General features: G+C 34.4%; 1 protein-coding gene across 1 annotated transcript in view; it reads right to left on the bottom strand.

The window, feature by feature from the left end:
* LOC149788058 (uncharacterized) overlaps positions 1 to 25142 on the bottom strand; it is a 102039-nt gene that overhangs the window by 13074 nt on the left and 63823 nt on the right. Inside the window, exons 9-15 of the mRNA XM_089974344.1 lie at positions 17844 to 17915; positions 11859 to 12002; positions 6800 to 7024; positions 4913 to 5076; positions 2687 to 2832; positions 2099 to 2273; positions 478 to 759 (exon numbers count right to left, since the gene is read on the bottom strand). Of these exons, the coding sequence (XP_089830470.1) occupies positions 478 to 759; positions 2099 to 2273; positions 2687 to 2832; positions 4913 to 5076; positions 6800 to 7024; positions 11859 to 12002; positions 17844 to 17915 (1208 nt within the window). The remainder of the gene's footprint in view (positions 1 to 477; positions 760 to 2098; positions 2274 to 2686; positions 2833 to 4912; positions 5077 to 6799; positions 7025 to 11858; positions 12003 to 17843; positions 17916 to 25142) is intronic.

The following is a 25142-nucleotide window of genomic DNA, read 5'->3' as shown; positions in this document are numbered from 1 at the left end:
AGGAAGATCAGTACTAACATGAACCACTTAATGCTGAGTGCCAAGCAAGGCAGCTATTAGTACCATTTCGTAAGTCTTTGGTATGACTCGACCAGGGATCAAACCCATGACCTCCCGCATCTGAGGCGGATGCTCTAACCACTAGTCCACCGGAGTGGTCATGTTTCATTTGTACAATTATGTCAAATATTACTTTCTCTCTGGTTTATTGCACAGATACAGGGTTTGTATTTTTACATGCATCTTTACATACCTTACAGACTAGTATGGGATGGTTATTTTGGAAACAAGTCTATGTTCAGCTCTCCCTAGTTATAATGTGATTCTGGATATAATGCAATACCACTCTGAACCCCATGACCAAAATCAAACCAATGTATAACAGTGTGAGTTAAAAGAAAACAAGACACTCAATGTATGAAGTTAGGTACATCTGATGCATGAATAAAGACAAAGTATTCTTACAGTAATACTTACCTAGGACAGAAAGACTGGCATTCACCATAATGCTACCAGCTTCATTTGAGGCAGTGCAGCTGTATATACCCTCATCCTTGCGCTTCACTTCAACAATGAAGAAAACATCATCATCAGGAATGACATGCATCCTGCGCTCCTTGGCAGCTGGAAAGTCATCACCACCATCTTTTTTCCAGGAAATCGAGGGCTGGGGTTGTCCCCTGGCAGCACAAACCAGCTTGGCCGTGCTCCCCTGCTTCACTGTTACATCCTCAGGAGTCTTGGTGATGACTGGGTACACTGGACAAATATAAACAAGATTGTTAAGTCTAGGGAGTTAGACAACTGTATCAAGTTGGAAGCGTATGTATTAGACCTCATGAACCATATCTATTTTGATCACGGAATATTAAAAATGACAAAACTGAAAAAGCTGGTGGAAAACACGATCCACACAACACACTGTCTTACCTGCATCTTATCTTTGTTGGCATAACTACTAATTTCTATCAAAAGCTTTAAAGCAAAACTTCAATACTGCTGACGACACTGGAAAAGGACTACTTTATCTCCCCAAGCTTATGTTGGTGAGACAACAAAAAAACTATTATGAGGCTGTGTTTGTGTATGATCTTTGGGAAAGGAACTTAGTTCCTATTTCCCCCAACATGATGCGTTGAAAGTGCCACTAAAAACCAATCAACTCACCAGTCTTATAAATGCCTGTATTCCACAAAACAAATTGTAAGGATGAGCTTTTACAAGATGTGAATCAAGATCGAAAAGAATTCATAATCGATGATTTTCCAATTTTCCCATTTTATTTTCTTATGCAACCATATCCCTGCAACAATTTCTAACTAAAATTAAACTGTTGTTTTGCAGCGGAAGTTTGGAATGTTTTGCAGACTTTACTGCTTTCAATAAATGAAGATGTTCATTTCATAAAAGGTGTAAACTAGATGCTGATCACATGGTTCCACATTAGAACAATGATGCCAGTCTGTATCTACAATAAAAAGATTTGTGATTCATCCACTTCATTTCAAATCATCACTAAATCAGAAATGGTATTTATCCACAATTACTTGCATTATTTAATATAGTAAAAGTCATACAGGTCATCTATGCATCCAATATTATTTCAGAAATGGGTGTCATTTTTTAAACTATACATACCTTTAAATGGCAATTATCCACTTTATTTGGATCCTCAACCTTTGGAAGGTCGTTATTTACACATCCCAAGAAGTATCTAAGGCAAACTCAGTTTTAAAGTACATGGATATTTTTGAACAATATCAACTTACATGAACAATCCAGATTGAATGTCACGCAATGCGATGTCACATTGAAAGCTATGTAAGCTGATAAACAAATTCACACAGCAAATAATACTTTAGTCTAGAAGTTTTTTGACGATGATTAAGGTGCAAAGCAATAATCAGGATTGAATAGATTTTGTATAAACCAACAAAAAAAAAAGAATTTTAAAACAACAATATACATTTCAGATGAGTAGATGTATAGACATGACCTGTCCGACTTTTTCGATAAACAGCAGCTTTACATCTACATCACCTTTAGCACAGCTGACCTTGTACACGTACATCAAAAGAAATTATATAACGCTCCTTACCATTGACAGAGATTTGTGCTCTCTTGGAGTAGCCTGATCCAAATTTATTGGAAATAATACACTGGTACCGCCCTGCATCACTATCCTGAGCCATGATAATGTGAAGCTTGGAGATGTATTGCGTAACATTACCACTTCGGTTAGCATGGTTCTCGATGTTTCCCTCAGGAATCAGCTGTAGAGAAGGGGGGAAAATGTGTATATCACTTAGTAAGCAATCTTTCAAAAACTTGGCATTTATACAAGAAACATTTCCCCTCAAGAAATTGATATAAAAAGATTTTAAGATGAAATTTTAATATCCCTAAGTATGCTGTAGATTTGTTCATCGAAATGGAATATCAGCAATAACAGATAACTAAATACCATTTATATAAACTGCATGCAAGAAATCAATCTAGTAAAAAGCCATTTAACTGCTGTTGCAAATTTCACTTGATATTTATGATTTAAATGCTTTGGAATAAAAGCTTAAACTTTATGATAATCCAAAATTTTAACTCTGAGATGTGAAAGAACTCTGCATCAAGGCAAGGCCAGCAAAAATCATAAGCACATTAGATATACATGTGGAAAAGGTTGCCATACCATATTATCCTTTTTCCACTGGAACTGGGTGGGTGTACCCTGTGATTCAGTGCTGGCTGCACTACAGTTAAGGGTAACATTCTCTCCTTTAAGTATCATCTGGGACTGGGGACTCTTGACGATGACTGGCTTAGGATAGTGTCCCTCTAGAAAATGAAAACAAGGAACTGTGCAGAGTATATAGTAATCTATTACTGACAGCATATTTAATTATAATAAATAATAGCAACTATAGTATATATGCCTGCTTATAAGATGAAAATAACTTCAAAAAACACACAGACCCTGATCTGCCATCAAATAATGCACTGGAAGATCTGGGTCTATGTTGTTTGTTTTACTGATTACTGGTGCATTATGAGATGACAGAACTGTTGTGTGCAGTTTGTAGTTGGACTTATAAGTGAGTATATAAGTTAGACAGAGAATGGTTATTATTTTACTTCCAAAGTTTGTCATACAGTAAAAAGAAATATCCACCTAACTTTACTCTAATTGTAAAAAAAATCAGAATTAAATTCAAACAAATTTCAACAGCACAACAAAATCTAAAACTTTTATTGCATATTCCTATTCCCATTCAATACACCAACCCCAGATCCAGATGCAGGGGATCACAATGTGAAATACACCACACACGTCTTCCTTCAATGACAACACACATTCTAGTAAGAAACATATGAAAAGTACAGTAATAACTGAAATTTCTGCAGACCTAACATCTGACACCCCCCATTAGTGAATGCCAATGATGACACCAATGTTGCTTGTGGTTAACCCAGGAGCAACATATTACAAAATTTATTGAATTTCAATCTGGTCGTTCAGAGTATATAAGGTATTGGACATGTGGATGGACAGACATACTAAGGGTATACAAATATCCCCTGCTAATACATCAGGATAACAACAGTCTACACTGAACATTCTCTGGAGTCTGCATTGAATGTTTAAAAAAAATATTTAAATGAAAGCAGATTTGAAGGAAACAGTAAATCTGCGACTGCTTTTAACCCAAGTGTAGGACAGATTTACAAGTATTTCTACACAATTTTAGTAACGAATCCTTTCAACTACTTAATTCAAAAAATGATAGGCAGGTTGCAACAAAAAAATGCAACAGCAGTGATTGAACCATACCAGAGTGACATTTGCATTGATTCTTTTTTAGTGTCATTACCATGATCCTCATCATGGTTTTTCAATGCAACTGGATATCTCCAATCCCATTCAAGCAACATTATACAGTCATCCCATGTTCTAGCACACTGTATGTATACCAGTGTGAACATTCTCAGTCATAAGACATATATAATGGAAACAGTATGGCCCTATGACTGCAGTCATGCAATATATGACAGATCGATGAATATAGCATACATTTCCAGGATAAATCTTGTGATGAGGGTCTCAGTCTGCATGAATATTGAAAAGCTGCACATCTTGATCTATTCAGTGCAATTCAATCTGGTTTAACACAAGAACATTTACAACATTTAATTTTAAAGTAGAAAAGAATTTGCTTAATATCTGTTAATGGAAACCTAATCTTACATAATTCCATGAGAGGTCTCCTTTTACCCAACACTTCAAAGGTTTAACTCGGAGCTAGCATGATATTGGCTGCATCAATCCTGGCCTTTTACCAAGTACATTTTACATATGATGATAACCTTACAAACTATTGCAGCAATAAAAGTGGGCTATAAAATTCAGTTCAGCTTGCCACATTTACATCTCCTGAAGATCTAAAAGTGACTTAGCCTTACATGTGTGTGAGAAGCCTACAGTTACATTCAATCCAATTCCCATTAGCTGATTTATCATGGGAGTTCTACAGATGGAACCCCCAACACCAAAACCATCATCACAACTGTCCCTTCTTTATAGTCCAATTTTTATTGACTGTCAAAAAAAATGTAACTTTGTGCTTTTATAACCTGTGCTTTTATCACCATGGATTCATTTTCAATATTACACATATTTCACTTTCTAAACTTCACACTCAAGCTGAAAACAAAGACAAAAATTATCATCAATAATGACATTCTTACTGGAGTCATCATAATCCTTTCACTGACACATCCTATATACTGTTTTTATTTTATTATAACTATTCATTTCTCTCAACCATAAATCTGAAACCAAGTTGTTTTGGACTAACATCTATTTATTGCAAATATTCTGTCCTTATAAAGTTAAATGAACAATGCATTTGACACATACCACATTTGAAATCATTAGAATCCACTGTAAATATACTCTTCCCTTTCAAACTTTCTGGGTGTGAACATTTGGCCATGACAGATCTCTCAAAATTATTGTCTCTCAGCCACATTGGTAACCATGACAACTGACAATCACACAATAAACTGGAGGAATTGAAGTACCTGAAATGGAAATGTTCATCATAAAGCAGACAGGATATGATTTATTAGTTGCAAAACCTCAATTTCATCCCAATTCTGACACTATTAGCAATGTATATGAGCATTTGTATTAATTAAGCTCCCTTTCATGGTAATTCTTTCAGCTAAAATGTTGTGCAAAGATTTAAATGTCTCTTAACAATATTTACCTTTAAGAGGAAAGACTTTGGGTGAAATATACCATATATACCCACTTATGTTGAAACCAATGTGCCTTCAGATTAGGGTCTATGTTATTTGTTCTACTGATTACTCCTAATAAACAGCACAGATCCAGATATACCAGCACACTGTACCTGCAGATCTGGGTCTATGCAGTTGGACTCAACTTATAAGTGAGTATATATGGTAATATGGTACTAGTACTGTCATACCAGATTCTTTATGATAAAGCCAAAATAGAGCGCCACAAACAAATCAATTCTGACATGTATACTTTAAATAAAAAAGCCTAAAAAGGCTAGCAACTAAAGACTTCTGTCGACTCAGTCATTCATAAATGTATTGTTTTTATAGTCTGAACAATACCAATTCCAATTCTGCAAGAATTTTAAAACATTGTAGGAATATGATTAACAAAAAGAAGCCAGCCAAAAATAATTTCCATTTCAGCTCTCATCACTCTAAAGTAAAATATATTCCCATATAACCCTGGTTGGTGTAACTTTGCCAAAACTGTACGGAAAACGAGTACCATGAATGCCACAATATATGCACACCCAGTCTTTCACAGTTCTCTACATAAGACAATTTTGTTTGCAAAACTCACTTCTTTTTTCAGTCATAGAGACTCTGACCACTGAATTAAGTGAGCCATCCCAAAAATTTGGACCAGGTCTGTAATGTAGAACTAATGTTACAGTGCAGAAGCCATTTTTCTGATCACTGTCCCAGTTACCTTGCTCTATGACCCTTAGAGCTCAAAATCAAAGGCTTAAGCCACTCACAAAGTTTGGTTTAGGTACATGATGCTGAACTAATGTTTGTTTTTTGTTTGTTTGCATAACCATTTCTCTTCCTTTAGTCACAGTGACCCTGACTTTAGAACTAAAAATTGACATTTTCCTTAACCCAAATGCAAATCGGCACAACTTTTTAATAATTGCTGATGATGGAGGATTCCAGTTATTGTGCAGAAACCATTTTTCTTTAACCAAATACCTTATATCCAAAAATCAATAGTTCTTCCTTAGCTCACATGGAAGCCATCTAACAAGTTTTGTAACTGTTTAAGGTATAGAATGAGTTATTGTGCAAAAAACACCCTTTCCTTCTTTTAGTCAGTAACCTTGACCTTTGGACCCTGGAAAGCATGTTGGAAACCTTGCAAAAAAACATTTTTCTTCTTTCAACCAGTGGCCATGACCTTGGAGCTTTTGACACCAAAATCAATCAATTTCTTTTGTACCCCAAGTGCAAGCCATCCATTTAGTTCGGTAACTGAAGATGGTTTAAAAAAAACTAAAGTTAATGTGATAAAACAAAATTCATAACAGACTTACTGACAACATTCTACACTGTGCCTTACAGTGGATGTGTAACAAAAACCATCACAGACTAATGGGCAGATTGAGTGTCACAATATCCTTCAAAAAAAATTTCAAGATAGCACAGTATTAACAAAATTCTCATGTATTCTAACATTTGGATTTCTAATCAGCATAAAGAGATTGTTATAGCTTACAGCTCTCGAAGTCCTGGTATTTCATCAAAAGGGTTGCCCTGGATGGTGGTGATGTTATTGTTGCCCAGGAACAGCTTCTCCAGGGTACGAAGTCCCATGAAGGCTTGCTTGGTGATTGTCTTAATTCGGTTTCGTTCCAATCGCAGTTCTTTCAATTTCACAAGCCCAACAAATGCTCCATTCATGTCCTCAATAGTCATTGATATTCTATTATTATTTAGGTCCCTGAAAAAAAATCAAAAATATGAACAATTTTTGTTTGTCAATCTCTTTAAAAGTCCAACACTAAGTAGTTGGACAATTGAGAAGTAAAAAAAAGATTAAACAATACATGCACAAAGATACGAAAAATATTGCTAGTCAAGACTTGTCCACAAAACATGCAATGTTAGATCTTTTTAAATTGTATGGTATCCTGAAAATTGGTTTTTAAAAAAATCAAGACATCAACATAGACTAAGAAGGAATACACAGATATTTCACTCATCTAGTAACAATTAACTGATATACCATATATGCTCAAAGTTCAACTGCAAACAACAGACCCTGATCTGCCATCATATAATATGCTAGCAGATCAGGCTCTGTGTTGTTTATTCTACTCTTTACTACTAAGAAACTGCACAGACCCAGATGACTGTGCATCAAGCAATGGCAGATCTGGGTCTGTGCAGCTGCAGTTGGCCTCAATTTATAAGACAGTATATATGGAAACTGAGATCACTTTTCATGTCAAATCTTTTGGACACTCTTCATGCATGTTATGTGTATTAAGCCACTTTCAATGCAACATCTCATTCCCTTGTTTGGCTACATTTCCTTGATGGATCAGAAATTATGTCCTCTTCTTTTAAAACAGTTAATCTATAATGCAAATGCACAATGTACTGGATGGGTAGCAGGTGTGATACACTTTATGGCAACTGTCATACATTCTAGCAATTTAAGAAACAAAGTGGTTCAAGATGCATCAGTTTCTCTCTAAAATTACCAAGAATTTTAGGCTTACACATTCAGAGGAAGAGTTACCATATATACTGACTTATAAGATGAATCTAGCTGTACAGATGCATATTAACCATTGCATACTGCACCAGTAAATCTGGGTTTGTGCAGTTGTTAGGCATCATCAGTAGAATAAACAGTATAAACCCTGTTCTGCTTGCACATTATGCTATGGTACACCAGGATCTTTGTTATTTGCAGTTTGATTGGACTTGTAAGTGAGTACTTACTGTAACAGAATGCAAGCATAATTTATAGTGGAAGAGGTTAAGAACCATTACAATTCCTTTTAACTAATGTTGAAATCTATCAGCTTAATCTCTGAACAAAGTGAGTAGAAAGATTTGAAAAATCAATTAAAGAGTTAATTTAACTCGACCACCAGTGAATCTTATCTAATTATCAATTAATGTTGTTTTTTTTAAAAATATTACTTTGAACTGAGTAGAGGCACATAATTGTAATACAATCCAATACACAAAGCATGACAAAAGTAATTATGTAAGAAAAGCTGGCATCGAAAGTTAACCAATATGACTAAACACTGCAGCATTTCACATTGACAAATCTGCTGTACAAGGGCATGATCTGCTAAAATGGTTCTTTCATATCCATGACAGTATTTCAATAGCACAATATGTCACTTTTATCTTGGTAATATAATGTGCAGGTGTAGATGTCAAGATCACCTGCAATACCTACGTAAATATTTGTTCTATCGGTTTATGTAGTACCCTAGTAGTTTCCCATTCAGAGGAAGAAAAAAAAGCTAGGGATACCAATTAAATTATTACAAGTTCAAAAATACTGGACGATGTTTTTCAAAACAGAATTTTAAAATGTTCTCTATATATACAGAATGGATCAAACAAACGCAAATTACATTATCAATGGTTTTAAGAGAATTATAACAACTCTTGAAGAGAAGGAAAACATTTTTGCAGATAGCTCCAATAATCTTTACATCCTCAGATGTAAAATGGTCATTTTGGTACTGCATAAATGGACCAATGTACACTAAATAAATTATAGGCCTACATTGTAATAACAAAGTATAATTATTTTAAATCCTTTAAATGTTGATGCGTATATTAAATAATAATAATAATAATAATAATAATAATGTTTTTTAGGGTAAGATGATTAGATCAATGACCACCAATCTCATATATGGCCAACAATTGTTTATATGCGTACAGGCAAATATATAAACCATGACTGGGAAACAAGTATCACAGAAAAGGTATTTCTGATTTGTGTACACAAAAGCAAGAAAGTATGGATTCAACACACAAAACTCTCTCTCTCTCTCTCTCTCTCACACACACACACACACACATAATTAATACATATACAAAAATACAACAAAGATGGCCACAACTAGGTTTAGACATAAGATGGATTGCATCCACTCCAAACATCTGTGATGAAGGAATGCTTCTTGCTCTTGTCATTATGGGTTTCACGCTTTTTCAGCACATGATAGGTTATACATGACGGCCAGAATAACTGGTGGAAAAAGAACAGGGAAAACCCAACAATCAATGGAAAACTAGTGGCAAGCTTTCTCGCATATCCAAACTGGCCAAGCTTGAGACTCAAACCCACATAGATAAAGAGGAGATTGCTGTGATCTGTAAATGCAAGCACCTAAGACCACTCAGCCACCGATGTTTCTTTAACATCTTTGGTCGACAGTTCAAATGATTAGACCAGAATAAGCCAAACTATTTTTTTTTTATACAATTCAGTTTTGAATGTAGGAACAACAAATTTGGACTTGGAATGAACAAAGTTATTAGATGACAGAAAGCACAGTACTGGTAGACTGGTATTAATATTATTTCTAATTATACTGAACATATCTTTATATATTTCAGCACAGAACCATTGGAAACTATAAAAAATAAATTTAGATTTTCTTAAACATATTCTTCCATAGGTGGACATGATCTTCAAATCCTTAATACATTTGTAGACAAAAACAACAATGTTGTCAAAAGTAAATCTGATAGCTCCTTTCTGAAGTTCACTTTTAAGAAAATATACCCTTCTGATGTGTTTTTTTTCTTCTTCAGAATTCAGGGTCAAATCACGTGTGCAAAATTATACAGATACAAAGGCACATTTTATTTTTTAGAAGTTACATAAATGATTAGTGGGAGACCTATGAAATTAAACTGCTGCACACCGACAAAAGAAACTACGAAATTTAATTGCAACTTAAGAAATTAGGTTTACATTAACAAATGCAAACAACTATGCTTCACACAATTTCTTTTTAAAGCAGTCCCAGGATTTGGGTCGATATGAATCATTCATCATATACAGGCATTCATTATAACAAAGTATTCACTGTAGGTGGTCCAATGTGGGTGAGTGTTACATCATGGAATTCATACAACAGGGTTTGTGATAGACATGGTTTACAGAAGGTATCTTGAAAGGGGAGAAGGGAGGGAAGGAAGGAGAACCTATGTCTCCATCAGTATGCACTATGCCAAAAAGCACAACGTATATATCAGCATATATGGTACAGTTACAAGCAGAAGTATCCCTGATTAGCTAGATTTATGACGCCCAATTCACCATCTTCTATAAGAGGAAATATTCTCTTGGTGTGAAGAGGCTTTTCGTGCCTTGTTGAATGGCAAACCAAAAATGAATGTATGTATCATTTGTTGTAACAAGTGTCAAATAATCCTGGCAACACTTCAGCTATGATCTCATCACCACCAAGTTTAAGAAGAATTTATGACAAACTCTTTATGAGATCAGTCAATTCAGTTCTCCCCGGGTGTACCCTCTTCACACCTTCCCATAAGTCCAAGTAGAGTATTGATGGTGATGAGGCCTTTTGTACAAGTTTTGTGTGCCTACCTAGACCAATGTGTGATAACAAGCCATCTATTGACAAAACTTGAGAAGACTTCCCTACTTTAAAACCATGGGTAAATAAACTGACAGCTTTGATGTTTGACAACTTTTAATGACACAATTGATCATAAGGAAATATACCATATGAACTCGGTTATAAGTCAATTCAAAACTGCAAACAACAAAGATCCTTATCTGCTGTAGCATAATGTACCTGCAGATCAGAGTCTATGTTGTTTGTTCTAATGATTACTCCTAACAAACTGCATAAACCCAGATCTGCTGGTGCATTATGTGACAGCAGATCTAGGTCTGTGTAGTTTGCAGTACGACTCGTCTTATAAGCGAGTACAGACAGTAGTAGCTGATAAAATTAAGTGACTTTAGACATATACATCCCAAATCTTATTAGTAAAATCTTGTGCAAGACAAAAAAGACCTTTTCTTTTCTGAAGTGCTGTATAAAATGAGTTTTAAAAACTGTGAAATGTACTTCAGTCTGCAAATACAACTTTAACCCACTTAACCAATAAACAGTCAATGGCCTTGTCTGTCAAGACATCTTTGTCTGACATGGATTTTTTGGTTCACAAAGAAAAAAAGAAAACTTTCAGAAGTACAGATATGGTATCAGCCATGTAGACAACTGATATACTGTATCAAAATTCTTTGACATCAAAACCTTGTCCTGTTATTGGTAGTCAATGCCTGCAAATTTTTCCAGAAGACCTCAACATTTTCTGATATAATATTTGTAGGAGGGGCTAATGCTTTTTCCTTATCTGTCCAATGTAAACATGAGATGTTGTGATATAATATTTAGATTCTTGAAGTAAGTTTGGCTACTATGCATGTATGTGTGTAGTAGTGTTTTACTGCATGCAGCTCAGCCCTATACTGGCTATGTGTGTGTGTGTGTGTGCGGGGGGGGGATTTGAATATGAGCAAAAAGCATGAGGATTTGCAAAGGCAAGCCATGGCAAATGATCTTGTGTAACATTGCAAACAAACATTAAGAAACACTCAGGACGATAGAGAGGATGCCAGAGAAAGAGAGAGGGAGAGAAAGTCAGGGAGATGGAGATGAGGCCTGAGAGACAGGGAGAGAGTCAGGAAGGCAGAAGATGACTTAATACAGACTACACTTTTTGGCAAAAGTTTTTCAAAAATCACTTACAATTCCTCCAAACTGCCCATGTTTTTGAAGGACTCCTCTTCGGCATTAGTGATCTGGTTGTTGGACAGTCGAAGAATCTTCAGATTCTGGAGCTTGGAAAAGGTATCCGCAGCAATTGTTGTGATCCTATTGTCTGAGATATCCCTAAAAATTAAATATAAATATTGTTTGTTTCAAATATTGTTTGTTTAAGTAGGACCAGACTTGAACAATTCTGAAGGGGACTAATGGGGGTCTAGAGTTTGGAAAAGGTATCAGAAGCAATTGTTGTCATCTGAGATATTCCTAATAAGTAAAAAACAAAATAATATGGTTTGTTTCAAATACTGTTTAAGAAAGGCCAGACTTCTAGAATTTTCAAGAGAAATAATGGGGGGAGGTCTGAGCACAATCTGAATCAATGGCTCCCACTGAAATAGGACACCACTACCACCTCCACACACATGATCACATCTGTAGCACTATATAAATTACAAAATAAAGATGAACAGTTAAACAATGACTCACTATTTAACTCTTCACATACATGCACATGGAACTAAAAATGAAGAACCTGTTGGAGACATATTTTACCTAATTAATTTATAACCAATACTGTGATTTAATTTATTTTCACAGGTATCTACTGTCATGTTTTGCAAAACAAAATGGAATTTGTTTTCATATTCTAAGTTCTGAAGGAAGGGGAGTTAGCGTCCTTACAGATAAATACTTACATGATAAGCCTTCAAAGTCACAGATTGAAGTTAAAAAATGAAATCTATAAAAATTGGTACCATACAAGGAATGGTGACATGACAATAATTAATGTCATTTTCATTACTGACAGCCTAACACTAGCATTTAAAATGTACACTTTTAAGTGCATCTTTATAGTATCACAACTTGAGTGGTTAGATCCTACCATTTTTGGTAATGCTGTAGCAAATTTTTCTGGTGACAATGACTAGAAAAGAAGCAACAAAAAGTCACATAATATAATTGGAAATGGTATAAAATCTGTCACAAGTGTACCAAAGATAAAATTAAGCACATTTACTACTGGCATGTGTGTCAATTGGGTCAATGTAAGGCCCTTTCCTTTGGTCCCCCAAAATATGCTTGTTTCCTATTGCAGTTTTTAAAATTAGGTTGTGCAGGTATTTTTGGGGTGGGAAGGGGACCCACAATACATGTTTTAATGATTAGAATATATAATGTGGAAAAGTGCAAAGTTTGGCAACAAAAACAAGGACAGTGAGATCAAATGAAACACGCACATTTTTGGGGGTCTTACATTACCATGTTATTTATCTGAGAAAAAGTTTTATTAACACATTAAAGGACTTTTAACTTAACACAACTATTTAGCATGTAGGATTTGACTATCCCATTAACTTGTATGAATTTAACAGGAAAGACTTTTATGCATAAACTTCTATGAATTTAAAAGTGACATTGTGAACAAACTGTATGAATTTAGCAGGAAGGACGTCACTGTGTACAAACTTGAATGAATTTTTCAGAAATGATTTAACTGTGTATAAACAAAACTTGTATGAATTATGCAGGAAGGATTTACTGTGTATAAATTTGCCTGAATTTAACTGGAAGAATTTATCTGTGTATGAATCTGAATTCAGCATAGTCTCTAAAACAAAAAGCTGTTAAACCCTTTAACCAGTCTATACTCGCCTGTCCAACTGCAAAATAGACATGCTCAGATCAGTGTCTATGAATTGTAAGGAGTAATCAGAAGAATAAATACAACAGACCCTTATCGGCTGGCATAGTAAGTGACTACAGAGCAGGAGTTTATGTTGAGTGCAGTTGGATTGATTTATAAGTAAGTACATATGGAACCTTCTTGCATGCAACAACCTACATCTGTCTGACAGGTGGGGAAATCAAACAGAGGAAATATTACATTCCCACTCTTATTTATTTAATAAATACCTCACAACAGATGGATGTTATAGACTCTACTCACTGGTACACTAATATTTTACAACCCCCTCTCCCTCTCAATCTTGAGCAGTAGGCATCTTTCCAACTTAATTACTCAAGCAAATGTGACCACCTAGCATCAACACCCCTTCATTTACAGTCAAGATACACTCCACTTCCTTATTCTCATTGCCATGTAACTGAATAATAACTAGGCTAGCATGACTGAATAATAACCAGGCTAGTATGACCGAATAATAACCAGGCTAGTATGACCGAATAATAACCAGGCTAGCATGACAAACAGATTCAGTTGAGTAGCATGGCAATGCACATGTCCACGTTTCCAACCTATGCCACCAAAGGGATAACCTGACCCTGGGACCAATGTTGCAAGTCCCATAGTCCAGGAAGAACAGTTTCCAAGTTGAGTCCCGAAGGAAAGATCCCCTACCCCCCAGAGACATGTACTAGATATGACACTGTTTATAGTTTTGTTTATTTAGTATAGATCTCAATAGTTTCCATGTTCTGAAAAACAGGCCATAGGGATCACATTACTACTATAGTTTATAGAAAATGTAACAACTGAGAGGAACTGAAAATGGTCATTTAAACAATGTCAACCCAAATACTAAAAAATTCGAGAACATTTCCACTACTCTGGTGCAGTTCTATGTAGTTCAATCATCCCTATGTAAGGACAACTGAAAATGTCTAAGAATAAAAAATGTAAAGCATGTCTGTAAGATATGTATGGATGAATGTTTGTATTATGAAGTAGCACTGTATGGCACATCAGCACAATATGGGCTATAGTACCAACTAAGTCAAGTTCAACAATGTAAAATTTTAATTGCAGAAAAAATTAGGAAGATTAAACCTTCTAAATAAATATACAATAAATCTTTCCCAAAATTGTAAACATGAAGTATAAAAAATTGAAAATATGATACAAAGCTGTTAAAATTATGTAAAATGTATATAAAATAAAAAATATCAAATAAAAGATAGAGGTAACATATCCCAAAGAATTTAAATAAATTGCTATGCAGGTGTTCGTATTTTACCTAAATGTGTGACACAAGCTATGCTCTGTTTGAAAACCATACTTTGTTTACTAAGCTATAAATTATATTCCTTTATGAGGTTGTTTTTTCAACCCACCTTTTTAATTTGTCTTTGTATATTGCACTTTTTCTCTGTCACTTTATTTGTCACCAAAGAGGAGTTCATGGGAGAATATTTATTGTACTAAATGAGCCACCTTTTATAAATAAACTATTATTATTATTATTTTTTATTATTATTATTATTAGCAATAATGTCAACATGACCAGTGAGGTCAAGTTTTACATTTACCTTTTTCCATAATTGTTTCCCTCTTCTATTACAAATTATTCCAATGCTTGCATGAAGCCTTACATAAATTTTAAAAAAAAAAACAATAAAAAATACATTTTAAAAGAACACCTTTTTAATATGTAGATGATAATTTTTACATATATATAACTGAAACTGTACATACTATTGATTATACAATGATGCTAATCCTTAAACAAAAATCTGAGCAACCATATTAAAGCAGTGAATGATTCATCACTACAAATTACAGTGTGACATAGCATGTGATGCCTGAACAGGTTATGTCTGCAATGGTGATTCTACAACTGAATTTTGTTTGCCCAGAGTGTCCATGGGGCTACCAAAACACTGTGTATAGGCAACCACTATTCTGTCGATTTTAGACTGCCCATCGTGCCACACAATATTACCAATTATAAATTTTGAAATATTTTGCAAATAAGAATAATTCTTAAAGACCCGTACAAATAGAAAAGTACTGAAAATATCACATTATATGCCAGTTGCATGAACTTGTATATACTAATGACATTCACCTACGAGTTAGGGACATCGCTACAGAATGACTAGTTAAAAACCTTGGTAATTTTTCTTCAAAATATCTGAAGGGTTAAAAAAGTGATAGCATAGACAAGGAAACATGCCACTTATTTGTATATCCCATTTTGTGACCCTGACCTTGCAACTAGAGGTCAAAACTGTGAATAGGCAAGAAAATGTCAGATCAAGATACATAAAATTTTGAAGTTTCATTAAAATCTTTTTAATAGTTCAAAAGTTCTGCCCCTACATGGACTGAGATCATCATTTATATTTTCCCTTGTCATGACCTTGGCTTTGAGAGAGGGGACATGACTATGATATGTGATGCCCTGTTTAGTCATGATATGTAACTGGTTAAATCATATTAAAATATCTAAAAGAGTTAAAAAGTTTTACTCAAGAAAAGAATACATTTCTGAGAGACATTTCTCCTTGCCATGACTTTCACTTTGAAAAAGTTCAGGTGACCACTGTATGTAATACACCATCCATAAACAATATCTAATTGGCAAAAGGTGAACTTTAATATTTTCTGTCTGTGATTCAATAGTTATACTCTGGAAAAGGATACAAGTCAGGGAAGTGATTTTTCTCTTGTACTGACCTTGACCTTGAAAATGAAAACATGGCTATGGTATGCGACTATCCATGAAATACACTTGGGCAAAGTTTCATTAAATATCTCTTGCGGCTCAAATGTTGTACTTGGGACAATGATACAAGTCAAAGAATTACATTTTCCCTTGTGACCTTGACCTCATTACAGGGCTGATACTACGGAACAAAACAATCTTGTTATGGTATATAAATGAGCAATGTTTCATTAAAATCTCTCACTGGTTCAAAAGTTACATTCAAGACAAGGCTACAAGTTAAAGAATTACAGTTTCCTTACTCTTAGGAAGGAGACGTGATTTTGGTATGCAACTCACCATCTTCTTGTTAAATATACTTGGGCAAAGTTTCATTAAAATCACTCCAACCATTACAAAGTTATTCACCAGACAACCAAATGTTGACAGATGGATGAACAGTGGCAAAATGTGCCAATATTAACCAGTGTATGGAGTATCCTTAAGGGATGCAAGACTGAGTCAAAAATCTCATTGGTATTAAAACTGGGGTCAGACTGAGTAAAACATAAACTTATATATCAAAACTGGGGGTCAAATTAAAAATTTTGGGGTCTCTGAAGCATAAACGGGGGTAAAGGGAAACAATGAGTGTATACAAAAATGGAAGCCTTGAATGTAACAGTTTCATATTAAATTGCTATCTATAAGCCACCATTTGATGTTAACAAGTTGTGAAGCTTGAATAAGCATAACATTTACAGTAAACAATTTTGCAACGATGACCCTGAAAGCTTACACTTCTTGCTGTCTCCTACAACCTGTAAATCCTCACCCCTTCTTTTAATACACAAGACAGGTTTTGCATACCTGGAATAACTTGAATGACATCTCTTACAGCTTTCTGAGACAAAGAGGCGTGTCTCGCTTGATAGTTTTTTCCTCCAAAGGTGCAATATTTGCATAAGAATTCTGGGTAATTTGTGCAAGAATGCCACTTCAGTACTGACCAAATCTAGCAAACACTATGTGAAGTGTTAACTTTTAAATGGCAAGAATGGTACCAAGAATGAGTCAGCTGCTTTTATTTGATTTTCATTTAATCCAAGTTAAATAGATAGCATGGGGAGCAAGGCTGAACTTTTGTTGTATAGTGACATATTGAGATATGTAATTGACAATTTGTGAAATCTGGCTCCCACTCATGTGATTAATTTTGTTTACAAATGGAAGTTTTTGGCCTTGATCACAACCCCAATTTACTTCAATAACCCACATGCCTGAAACAACATATTCATTAATTACATCTGTGACAAAGCACTGACAAAATAAAGAGATAATGTTGTTGCAATAACAGCAAACCATATTATTTTAATGTCATTAAATTTTCATGAATACAATCCATTAGCATGTCCACATCATAAAATTGTTTGTAACTGGTTCTTGGTATTTTGCACAGTTTTTCTGCAAAGTAAGATTTTTGCAAATTAATTTCCTCATCAAATATAATTAACATTTTATGGTTGGTTAATGCAATACTTGCAGTAATTATATTTCAAAATTTTATAAGAACACTTACAAACTGACGAGATCAGTACAAAATTCCCATCCTGTGGACTCAATATTGACAATCCTGTTTTTGCTCACAGACCTGGAATTGAACAAAAAATAAAATGATAGAATTTTGTGCATATTAACATGCAAAAAAATGTCAGAGAGAGAGTTCAAAACTACTGGAGACTGACCTTCATCTATTCAGGATCAATTAAATAAGCAAAATGGTTAAAAGATATACAACCAGATGTAATTGTCAAGATCATAACAGGGTCAGCATAGGGTAAAAATATATTTTGTGCATTAACATGCACACAGTAAAATTAACATTTAACAGATCAGGGTACCAGACAAAGACCAAAAAAATCACGTGACAACACATTTATTCCTTCCTTTACGAAGAAGGCATTTCATCCACTCAACAAAAATTTCAACAGCATAATTAAATCACATATAGTTAGCAACACCTGAACAAATCATTACCAAACATTAACATGTCATCATGTAAACGGAGATGTATTATTTTAGAAGAAAGTCGGTTATTGTACTCGACGACATTGGGTAAGGTGGATGGGGGGACTTGCAGATCAATTTTATGTAGAAAAGACTCAAATAAACGTCATAACCGATAAGGAGGTTACTCAGCAGCAGTGGGAAAATGGAAAGAGAAAGATATATGTACCAAGATTTAAATGGTTTTGCAATATGTATGACAAGAATACCTGCTCACATATTACACTTATGCCAAGAATAAGAACTATTAATGTAAATTCAGTCGAAAAAAGCCTCTTAATATAACAAGAACCTTTTAATAATTAATGTAACTTTTAAATGAAGATATTAAATGCTTAGAAGTACTACATACATTACACATACTTCTCACAAAAACTTGTCCCCCCCTGGAAAGGCCACCCGTCTTATAAACCACTTCCCAGTGCAAAAAGGGGTGGCCATATAAGACGGGGATCACTGTACTTTGTTTTTATTCGAATACCGCTGACACTGATGTGCTGTTGCATGACGAATAATGAACAAATTGGATGTATCTGGTGGATGACAACATGGCTGAATTATTTCTAAAGTGATGCAACTACCCATGTACATTTAGTCTTCCTCTCATATACATGTTTGCATGGTAGCACTGTGGAAAAAACTCTGCATTCTGCTTCAGTACTCAGACAGTGAGGGATTTTACAGGTGTGTGAATCCTTGGCCTGGTTACCTATGCCATCCCTCATAATCTATTCCAAGCTTTGAAGAAAACCCACTGAGCCAGGTAATGGAAAATGAATGAATTTCATGTACTGTACATACTCGCTAATAAAAAGGGTCCAACTGCAAAACCGCACATGCCTAGATCTGCTGTCACATAATGCGCTGGCAGATCAGGGTCTGTGCAGTCTGTTAGGCTAGTTAGTAAAACAAACATGGAACCTGATCTGCAGATGCATTATGCTATGGCAGATCTGGATCTTTGATTGTTTTTGCATTTTACCCTGACTTATAAGCAAGTACATACATGATATGTATGGCTTGGAAATAATTCCAACATTCAATAGGACAAGGGAGATTCTTGGGGTACAAGCATATGCAGATTTACGATTTTACCCTCAAGTGAGATTCTTGGGGTACAGGCATATACAGATTTACAACTTTACCCTCAAGTGAGATTCTTGGGGTACAGGCATATGCAGATTTACAACTTTACCCTCAAGTGAGATTCTTGGGGTACAGGCATATGCAGATTTACGATTTTACCCTCAAGAATGAATGATAATGAAACAAGTTCAGTACTGAGAGTTGACACCTAAATTAAGCATACTGGATACTAATAAGCTTTCAATGTATAGGATACTGGATATTAATATAGATTTCCAAGTATAGGATACTGGATACTAGTACAGATTTCAAGGTATAGGATAACAGATACTAATACAGATTTCAAAGTATAGGTTATTTGATACTAATACAGATTTCAATTTATAAGATACTGGATACTAATACAGATTTCAATTTATAAGATATTGGATACTAATACAGATTTCAAAGTACAGGATACTGGATACTAATGCAGATTTCAAACTACAGGATACTGGAGATTAATACAGATTTCAATGTATAGGATACTGGCTACTAATATAGATTTCAATGTATAGGATACTGCATATTAATACAGATTTCACTTTATAGAATACTGGCTAATAATACAAATTTCAATGTATACAAGTCTGGCTACTAAAACAGATTTAAAATCTGGACCTTGTGCACAAACTGATAGAAAAAGACAAGATGGTAGACAAAAGGGACACTGATAAACAGCCCAAAGCTTGCAGCTAGCAGTTTTCTGTTAGTCTGAGGCTAGTAAATTTCCTATTGGACTAGCAGTTTTGTTAGTCTGAGACTAGTGAATTTTCTATTGGACTAGCAGTTTTCTGTTAGTTCGAAGCTAGTAAATTTCCTATTGGACTAGCAGTTTTCTGTAAGTCCAAGGCTAGTAAATTTCCTATTGGACTAGCAATTTTCATTTTTCATTAGTCATGTATATAGTAAAGTTGTATTTGTCACCAGTCGTCCATCAATGATTCAGCAGGACCAGTAAATGTATCAAGCTACTAGTTGTTCTGGCTATAACAAAAAATATTTTATTCTAGGCATGCAATCACAAAGCGATATACTTTATTTTCTTTCATTTTTTTAAAAAATTAAATTCTTTCTGCTGTACAAATAATTAAAAATAATAAAACATTCTCATTATTTTGGTATCTAAACTTTGCTAAAATTTTAATAAAGAAATAAGTTCTCTGATCAAAATTTTAGAGGGCACACAAACAATTATAATTTAAGTGGATTGATGTAAATGAAAATTCTGAGACAATACAACAGATTATGGCTCTGAATCACATCTCACTTGTTTAGATTTAATTCAATGGTACCTCAAAACTCGGGTAAGAAATGTGCTGACAATTAGCATGAATTCCTATTAAAAAATACAACAGTAATTTATAAAATCAAAACTGGGAAAAATTTCTAATACACAAGACACTTTCCCTATCTAAATAAACAGGTAACTGGTGTAATACATCCAAAATATTTCCAACAGTGACTAGGCATAAGGTCTACGCTCCATATCAAGTAATATACCTTTCCAAAAAGTTAAGGCTCATTTATATTTTTTTAAAAAGGGAGGGGGCTAAAGAGATCAGTTGATAACATATATTTTTAATTGTTAGTAGTCAGATGTCCCCAAATTCTTGCCACATCCAAAGTTTCCATCTCTGCTATGAGCTGTCTTAAAGTGTTTATTTTAAGATATTGTAATAAGCATTGAAAAGTGATCTCTCTTGGCCTGCCTGGGAGATGTCATGCATGCAAGGTAGGACAGTGAACCAATGACTATATATAATCACCTATAAATCAAACCAACTGCAAACAACATAGACAATGATAATCTGCTCTCGCAATATGTGCTAGCACATCTGGGTATGTGTTATTTGAAATGGATGATTCACTTCTACAGCATTCTCATCTTTTGAAGCACTGACTCAAAATCACATGGATATATCAATGCAACAATATAATACAAAATGTGTCATAAAACCAGGTGGCTATATTATTACAATTCTGTAAAACAGGAGCTTTTTAAGCCAAATTCCAGCAGTTAATAGGAAGGCTAAAATGTGTCTTTAGTAATTATGTCTTATTAAAAATACCTGCATGGTCAGTGATTATAATATTTTGAGTGACAGATGTCTTTTGACTTTTTTCTCTTTCTTTAAAAGAGAAAATTCGCTTACGTGGGGGGAACACGAAATATCTACCAATTTAATAAAATTTCTATACTGATAACTCTAGTGAGCAAGTGGCTTCTCGTAATTGTCAATTAATGTTATGCTATGTTTGATTTATATGTAATATGACAAGACTTCTGGAGTCCCACCTTCAGGTACTTAAATAAACAAAAACTGTATTCCACAAGAAGAGTAGCTATCCACAAAGAAACATACATCACGTTGTCATCTTAAATATCTGTGGTAATATCTAATTCAAAGCAAGAGGAGAGAATAAACAAGGGTAGAACCTGACAGCTCAGTGTGGCTTAATTTATTTGTACAGTATAAATAAGATACACTGCTATTAAGTTATCAAGGTGTAAATAGCTGTAATAGAATGAAGCAGGACTGAAATGTTTCACACTGGGATAGAAGCCCATGTAAAAGAAAAGACTGAATATGCAAAAACTTGAGTGAAATGAACAAGAAGAGTTTAATTCTTGTATTAATGATAAAGAAGATTTGAAATCTAATGATACAAATCACTGTATGAAATCATATTAACATGTGCCTTAGAAAACTTGTGAAAAGGGCAAATTAATTTTATTGGCATGGGGGAAGGAACATGAGTGCTAATAGTCATGAATTCTAGCCCTTTAATAATTCATCATCCTTCAATGGATGGGAGAAACTTTTCTGCATACATAACATGATCATTTTTTTAACCTTAGAAAAGCACTTAATCAGAAACCCCATGAAGCCTTCTCAGTCTAATAAAATGTTATTGCTGACTATTGAAGAAAAGTTAATTCTGAAGATTTTCCCCAGCATGTTTTCATAATCAGAACTCTTCCAACATACCACAGAGAGTTGTTGATTAATCAAAACTTAAGATCGGAAGGTATGGGGAACGTTTCCCACCTGGCAAACAGCTCACTAAAAATTGTCAAAATTATCAGTCAGATTTCTGTCAAAAACCATTTTACCCCATCTAATTTGCAGGAGGATGTTTGCAGTAATCAAATACAGCATGGCTAGAACTTTGCTTTTGCTTTCAAAAAAAAGGAGATATCTATTCACACAATGTGCTATAATGAAAAATTCAGAGCTGTCTTGCAAGACTCAGTCACTGAAGGGGAAAGAAAGCTGGCAGGGGATGGCTTCCTGATGAGGTTCACACAACTCTCAGACAGAAAAATAACAAGCTACCACAAATGATCCACTGCAAAAGGCCTTGTGGACTGATTCTCAGGAGCCTCATTAGGAGACTGGTTTATTTTTCCAAACACTTTCTGGGATATGGAAAACAGGAGTTTAGAACAACAACATTGGAGTGCTTATGGTGAGAAGCTATGCCTGTAAAACATGTTTGACAAAGTAATTAATCATATGCTAAACATAGGTTTTGAAGCTTTGGTCTGGGCAAGTTTTTCTCTCCTGCTTTTTGTAACTACTGTTTCAAACAGAAGATGTGTTCTTCCCCGTTACTACTAAGCATTTCACAGATTAAGTAATTTAATTTGCCGAAGATCAATTACTTATGGAATGTGGTTGAGGTATGGAAAAGATAATTAAACCTATTATATACTGCTTTTAAATTCAAAACTAGACAATCTTCAAAGGTTTGGATTATCAGTTGATATATTAAATTCTCAATGGAGAATTTAAAAATAAAAAATAAATAAAAATATACTTAAAAAAAAACATTCCAAAGAATTATTACATAGGATAAATTCTGACATAGCAGTGAGAAGATTTTTGTATTTATCAATAACTTTAAAAAAAACATTGTTCAAGAAGTTTACTGAAAAAAAATGTATTCACATAAATTTGTTCATGGGAAAGCTACAAATAGTTTCCAACATTCTCACAACTATGTAATACCACTGCAACATTTACTAAATTGATGCAAATTACTTGTTATCATGAAGTGTGAAAATCCCTGTGGGGTGCCTCCTCACTAGACTCTAATTGGCCCAGCTGTTCCTCTCTAATCAGTTCAAACAGAGTCCAGCTGCTTTAATGGCAGAGCCTACACACATGCATATTCCAGGTTTCCCTTGCTGCCCTTTTAATCTATGCACAAATTTAATTTCAGTCTTGGGGACACGTTATCAATACAAGGTAGTTATTGTCTGCTACTGTCAGCAAGATTGTCTTCAACATGTGTATAGGTAAATGAATATTGCCTTGATATTATGTTGAAGATGTGCCATACATATACTCACTTATAAGTTAAGCCCAACTGCAAAACAACAAAGCTCCCAATCTAATGTAGCACCGTGCACCTACAGCTCAGGGTCTATCTTGTGTGTTTGACTAATTAATCCTAACAAACTGAACAGACCCAGACATGCCCAGCACATTATGCAATGACAGATCTGGGTTTTGTACAGTTTACAGTTGGACTTGTCTAATAAGATAGTATATACAGTAACCTATCACTGCAAGTCATATGGTAAAATAATAAAGATATCCATTTATGTGCTTTTCTGAAGGTGAAGGATGCCGGAGGTTATGCATGGCACACATTTGTCCAATAAAGAGAACATGCCATGTGCCATGTATCTGTTTCCCTTGTATACACCTGCATTAACATGAAATCTACTGGTAAGTTGAATAAAAACAAGAACCTTGGATTTATTTTTGATCATTTTCATGAAGAAAAGTGGAAATAATTAACAAAAGGTGAAGCATCTGTACTCATTATAAACTGGAATAAAAATGCAACTAAGACAGGATGCACTGATTAGGTGAATAAAGTTAACACTGCAATATACAATGCTAACAAAATTCCTTAAAACAGTGGCTAGGTTGTCACTGGAGCTTCCCATGTAGTTAAAAAAATACTGATATGTTTGATTATTTAATGTACCGAAGAATGACTGCACTCTTTGACCCCTATTCAACTTAGTCAACATCTATTACTATTACTACGACCTTAATTGCCATCTTTCACAAAAAATAGTTCTTACAAAGAAGTTTGATAAATCACTAAATTATGCACTTCCACATATTCCTTTGTTAAAAATGTAGTCCTTTACATCATTTATGCAGCCTGGAAAACAAATTACACCTGTAAATGTCAGTGACTTTTGCATACAAATCTGGTGCCTTTTGTTTCATGTTGTTTGAATGGCACATCCAACATGTTATTGAGTATGCCATGCCCATGAAATGAGAACAAGACAACAGCACAAACCCCTACATTTTTAATCACCAAATATGTTGTTTTATTAAAGTTAATTGCCATTTAAAATGTATGATAGCAATTTATGACTTTGTTGATTGCAAGCACCCATATATAGTGCTGCTGTCACATTTTATGTGACAAAAAGTTTCATGAAATGTAAAGTGAGTGAACAGAAATACATGCTAGCTAAAAAGATATTTTCAGGTATTTTTATTTAAAAAATACAGCAAACAAAGCATAAAAAATGAAATTTTAGTTTAGAAAATATCTGAAAAGAAAGCAAATGCAATTTGAATTTCTTGAGTGAAAGTCTACAAAAATGCAGGCACAGTAAGACTCAATGATTGCTAATAATAACTTT

This window comes from Sinohyriopsis cumingii, chromosome 11 (genome assembly GCF_028554795.1).
Source record: "Sinohyriopsis cumingii isolate HCF-2022 chromosome 11, ASM2855479v2, whole genome shotgun sequence".
Classification (NCBI taxonomy): Eukaryota; Metazoa; Mollusca; class Bivalvia; order Unionida; family Unionidae; genus Sinohyriopsis; species Sinohyriopsis cumingii.
Note: the sequence above shows the minus strand (reverse complement) of the source record. Positions and strands in the feature narration are given on the sequence as shown.